Below are 6104 nucleotides of genomic sequence, written 5' to 3'. Positions count from 1 at the left end.
GCCCACCAGTGGCCGAGTGGTCTTCGTACCCTAAACACTGGGAGTTCGGTCGTGGGTTCGCGCCGCGATCGGACAGGCTGGCTGCTTGGAGTTTTCCGGGTTTTCTCCTTGCCAATAACGACTAAATAGGAGGCCAGTTCCCCATAAAAGTCCTCCCGGAAGGCATTAGTTCCCCTCGCATAATATCGCGCCCCAGAGAAGGCAACGGGAAACCACTCTGGGTAGTAACTTTCCCTAGTATACACCTTGGCGGATTACAAACCTACGCCAGGTGTCGCCAACGTCAGGAATCTGATATGGCACCAAGAAGAAGAAGAATACTTCTGCATGAGAGAACTCACCAACATTTGACAACATATAGAGATGACACACATTGATAAAAATCAAAGCCAGAGTCATGATTGGAGAAGAAAAAATATTCCTAATTTGCAAGATTCCAAATGATGAAAACTGAATAAAAGTTTCACATAAAAGGAGAAAAGAAAGTGGAAGTAATCCCAAAAACAAAATTGAGAAACTTCAATTAATTTCTTCTTAACCTCCATCATTGCCAGACACCTTCTATCTAACCCTCAACTTGCAGTTAGACAGGATCTACTAGTTGAAAAGATTCAGACAACCCACCTTCAGATTATTGACAATCACCTTTATTCTATATTTGTTAAACTGGTACAACAGACTTTCAACAACTTCCTAGACTCAAATTTTATTTTTGTCCTGGCTCAACTTCTGTAGACACAATGCAACTTCTGTGTTTCTATGAGTCAAAGCAGTTTTGAAATTATATTTTCTAACTCAAAATTTAAGATCCTGAGACTATTTCATGTCTAAGTTTTCTTTTGCATTTTCAATGGGATGGGATGAAGTTAAAAATCAATATTATACAGAATTATACTTCCAATTACATAATAAAATTCAAAATTTTAGCATTTTCATCTAAAGTAACAATATTATCCTTAAATATAAATTGTCCAATTATTATTTTTACTTTCCTGGCTGTTATATATAACAGAGGGAAAGTATGGCAATCGATCAAAAAATGACTCACAAGACTTTTAATTTTTGGACTTTGAACCTTGAAATGTTGAAAAATGCAAAAAAATTTGAGGTTTTTTTTCTGTATGTATAGATGTTAATGTGTGGGGAGACACAATTTTGTTCACTCTTTGAAGCTTAATAATGCCTGTGCTTTTTGTTGAAAATTTCTGAAATTTTGCAGGGAGGTTTGTTTATTGAAATATTTTGCAGGGGAAATTGATGCTATTAAATTTTGGTGATTAAAGGTCAAGGGGGTGGAGAGCTAAAGGAGATTGCGTGTACAGTCGACCCCCCTATAAGATATAGATACGTTCCAATTTATTAGGAATCCGATTTCTTACAAGTCGTTCCAATCACAGCCCGAAGTTTACGGACTACGGCTGATTGAAAGGTTTTCTTCCATAAAATTAATCGATTCTACACTAATCCGACTCAACATTTCCAAAATACGTATATTTTTTCGTAGTTTTATAGGAATCGTAATTATAGAGACCGTAATTATAGGGGGATCGACTGTATCTCATGTAGGGTAAGATGTAATGACAATTTTATTTGTTATTAGCATTTACAATTTTTTATAAAAACCCATTTATACCATCAAAATTAAGCTTTTTGTCATTTTATAAAGGTTAAAAATATAAAAATTTTTTAAAATAAAATATGATAACAAATGGCATCAATAAATGTGGCTGGGAGAGTTAAGCAACTTGTTGCTGGATTTTTTAAATTATTATATTTTGAAAATTTAAAAATGTAACACTTTGTGATTTAATAATTTAATGAATTATTGTTCAATCAAATTTATGAGTTCATCTACATAAATTCATAAATTTGAGTGGCTTACTAAACATATATCTCCTTATTTGGAATTAAACATTCCTACTATATAAATCTCACTGTAAAACTTAAATTGTACGATAGCAAAAGTGATATCTATCATAAAGACTGTGGAGAAAAGCAAAAAAAAAATTCAGAAATTGCAAAAGAATTTAACATGACATTGAGTACTCTTTACACACATCTGTAAAACAAAGAGAAAATTTTGAAAAGCTTCAGCAAATAACAGAATCAAACAGAACAGAAAAGAGAGCATAAATATAAATGTCAAGATAATGAAAATTGTGTGCTGAAGTGATTTATACAGTTAGAGACAAGAACATTTCTGTTGATAACAAAAACTTCTTACAACAAAGTTGTTAGAGTTTAATCTCAAGACTAAATTACACTTTAATCTATAGAATTACCCTAAATTAAATGTATTGCACAAGTGTAAATCTTTGTGATAAACAGCCAAGTTAACTGGCAAATTTCAAGTAGTTAAAATTTATTCCATATATATTAGCGAAGAAACAAGATGGCAACCAGCTTCAATTCTGAAGCGGGTAACATTTAAAATACTTAAAGAAAGTTTATCCTAATATTGGTGGAATAGTTTTAATAAAAGTCAATTGTTGTAATGTTATGTAGCAATTGTAAGTTTTGAGAATCAATTTCAATTTAAAAAGCTACAATTTAAAGTAAGATTCACTTAACTTGTAATAGATAATTGTCCTTGACTGGATTCATTTTTTCCTCACTTTCAGTGCTTGTTTAATGTGCTTTATTTTCCTTTGAAAATTAGAAAGCTCTTAAGCTTTTAAGAGGCATTCTAAAAATATCATTCTTAAAACAAGATGTTTTCAACACAATTGACTGCATTGAAAATTTTGTTGAAGAAGCAATGAATTAGCAATAATAAAGTCATGTAACAAACTTTTTTCATTAATAGTGTCAAAGTTTTATTTTGTATATAAAAAATAAAGTATAATGTATTTAAGTCTAAATTATTTGTATTGCAATATTCATTCATTAAAATAATTTAGACTCAAAGTTCTGTAACTCAAAATTTCGCCTTTCAGGCCTGACAGCATTTGTATCCTATTTGGATACCTCACAGATATTATTTGATCAAATGCTTAAAGATCCAGTAAGAAAAGGGACCTACAACCCAATTCTCATTTTCACATGGTTATTATTATTAACTATTAAAATAATGACAATAAACCAACATGGACTTGAATAATTATACTAGTTACAGGACACACAATACAAATAATTAGTTGCATCATCCAATATCAATATGGTAGGATGTCACCAATATTCAAAATAAACTGAAATAGCCACTTAAAATAACATCAGACAATTTGGCTGTATATATATATATACAGCCGAATTGTCTGATGTTATATATATATATACATATTATCAATTCAGACCAGTACTATTTCAGAAAAATTTCTCATAATTTCATAATGTAAAATACATTACAAAATAGTCCACAGATGTAATCAATTTCATTTAACTTTATCATAGGACTACAGTTACAATCATATTTCTGCACAAATAAGACCATGCTTTTGTGTGTGAAAATTGTTTGTCTATGTTTTTGAAACAAATCCTGCTTCACTCATAAGAGCATACCTTGCATATAAGAGCATGCTGTCATGTGTGCCAGCTTGTTTTGGCTTATAAGAACACTGCACTCCTATGTCAATGTAAATTAAATTTAAATGTACTAATATAGTAACTATTTGAATATAACAATTTTACTATAAAATTGTTATATTACTATAAAATTGTTATATTATAGTAAAATATTATGTTATATTAAAATTCAGAAACATCAGTTTCATATCACAATAATGAAAATGAACATTTTCAAGTAGTTATTTTTTATTCTCATTCATATAGTTCATTCTACATATTTAATATGATAAATCTTTAATCATTACCTGTGTAAAATTGTAAAATGTGAGTAAAATATACTATTAGAATTCAGTTGTTATTTGAAACCATGTTTTTATTTAATGTGCTTTTTTAACACAAAGTGTATTATTACTAAAACACCAGACTACTCAATATCATTTATTCGTCTTTTTCAATACATTGTCAATAAGCATTTCTGGCAAACTCCTTTTCAGTTGACTGTGAAGTAATGCTCAAAACTTGGATACAAAATCTATCCTGACAGGTTACAGATTATACATCAAGCACACCATACGCCATAAAGGATTGACAATTCTAAAAATTCCAACAAAATTCTCTCTGTATATATGTTGCACTTTAGAGAGAAAGAAAAATCTTAAAAACGATGCAAAGAGATAGAATATTGTCAAATATAGTTATAGATCCATGTTCTGAGCATTACTTCACAGTTAAATGAAGAGAGTTGTGGTGGAAATGCATATTAACAATGTATTGACCAATGAAAAGAATGAATAAAAGATGTTAAATAGCCTGGTATTTCAGTAACAACATTTCATCATGTTCCAAAAAACATATTATTAAAATTTACAGAATATTAGTGCCTAAACTACAATGGGTGACTATTATGTATTAAAATATTCATAGAATTTTAAGTATATTCTTACCCAAGAGGAAATGTTATACAAGAGTCATGAAACCATTTCAAACAACCAGCACACTGAAGTTCAACAGTGTTTAAGTTACGTTCCCTGCCACTAACAAAAAAAAAATTGCTATTAGATTTTAACGAAGTATACATATAGCTATTATTTCAATTAATTCACTTAAGTTTTTTTAGTGAAATAGACAAATAAAACTAAACTACTCTTATCATAGCTTCTATAAAATAATTATTTTACAGTATCTTTTATAAAAACTACCTTTTCATTTAAATTCAATGCAAAAATAATTTAATTACCAATAACAATTTCCTAAATCAATTCCTTGTTCTTCAGAAACTGCAGTAGCAACAGAACTTTGACTTTCTTCATTAACCATAGGAGGTAGTTGTGACTGAGGTGCTTGCAATGAAGAATTGGATTGTTCATCTGTAATTACATCACATGATGATGCTTCATTATTGTTAACATTCATACATTTTTCATTATCCTTATTTTTTTCAGCAGATTGTGAATCTTGTTGGGATTCATCTAAATACATATCTAATAAATTAGATTCATTTAAATTTTTTTCTTCATTACTCATATCCATTGCATCAGAATTTTTTTTATAATTTATCAATTAATTTCATAGATGGCAATGAAGACTGAAATACTGTATCTGAAGTTTTCTGAATTCTAAAAAATAAAAATAAAAAATTTCAGTATATCAATATAATTTTTATTTAAAACACGACTTTCTTTTAACATGTTATATATCTCAATTTTCTGCATATATGTTCAAGCTCTTAGCAGATTCTGATTCCAACTAATTTATTTTTTCATTGTAGACATAAACTTTAAATGACAGCAATAGATTTATAGCTAATAAGTAAAACTAATAGCATTGGATGAATCAATAGCAGAACAAAGAAATAAGCAATTTATTTGTTCATATTTTTTTAATAAATTGGTATGTCTATCAAAATATAATAATTAAAGGTCATTTTAATAATTAAAAATTAGTATCTGGATATATAGTAAGTAAATATCCAAAGAGATAGATAACATGCCAAACTATTATCATAAATTTTAGTTCAATATTGCAATTATTAGTAAATTTATATTTAAATAGTATACAAAAAGCAATAAAATTTAAAATAGAGACCGAAGATATAACAAGACAAAGCATTAACTACCTAGATATTACAATAACAAGATTAAAACATCATCTAGAATATAGAACATTCAAGAAACCAAGCTCTAACCAAGTAACAACAAGATATCAATCAAAAATTCCGTCATACATTAAATATAATATATATAAAATGGAATACGACAAAATCATAAACCAGACAAGCCAAGAAGCACATATAAACGAAGATTTAATGGAATTAAGGAAGAAGTTTCTCTTAGCAGGATTTCCGCAAAGATTACTAAAACAATGGGAAACCAGAATTAAAGACCCCAGAAACCTATGTAAAAATAAAGATAAACAAGCAACTAAAACAAAATATATTAACTTTCCATATATTAGAGGTTTATATGAACAAATCAGTGCAGAAATAGAAAAAATAAACTACAAATTAGCACCATCATATCAAAAAATGGAAAGCAGACTGTTAACCACGAACCAGAAGAAAAACCAGCAAATACCGATCGAAAACCAAGGTGTAGTATACA

General features: G+C 28.8%; 1 protein-coding gene across 1 annotated transcript; it reads right to left on the bottom strand.

Annotated features, from left to right (window-relative positions):
* Positions 1–4064: 4064 nt before the first annotated feature.
* LOC111612419 (ELMO domain-containing protein F-like) lies at positions 4065–5139 on the bottom strand. Its single transcript, XM_023353627.1, has 2 exons — positions 4742–5139; positions 4065–4538 (listed from the first exon to the last, which is right to left on the bottom strand). Exons 1-2 carry the CDS (start codon positions 5032–5034, stop codon positions 4445–4447), a joined length of 387 nt encoding a protein of 128 aa, XP_023209395.1. The 5' UTR covers positions 5035–5139; the 3' UTR covers positions 4065–4444.
* Positions 5140–6104: the final 965 nt, after the last annotated feature.

Source organism: Centruroides sculpturatus, unplaced genomic scaffold (assembly GCF_000671375.1).
Source record: "Centruroides sculpturatus isolate CEXI.00-Female unplaced genomic scaffold, Cexi_2.0 scaffold1672, whole genome shotgun sequence".
Lineage (NCBI taxonomy): Eukaryota > Metazoa > Arthropoda > Arachnida > Scorpiones > Buthidae > Centruroides > Centruroides sculpturatus.
The sequence above is the reverse complement of the archived record's forward strand: the minus strand, read 5'-3'. Positions and strand labels throughout refer to the sequence as shown.

Bases quoted from the DNA above. Each gene is read 5' to 3' on its own strand.
- LOC111612419 (XM_023353627.1), bottom strand. From the start codon at position 5,034: ATGGATATGAGTAATGAAGAAAAAAATTTAAATGAATCTAATTTATTA. The intron at 4,539-4,741 runs GTAATTAAATTA...TTTTTTTGTTAG, and splicing joins GATTTAGGAAATTGTTATTG to TGGCAGGGAACGTAACTTAA.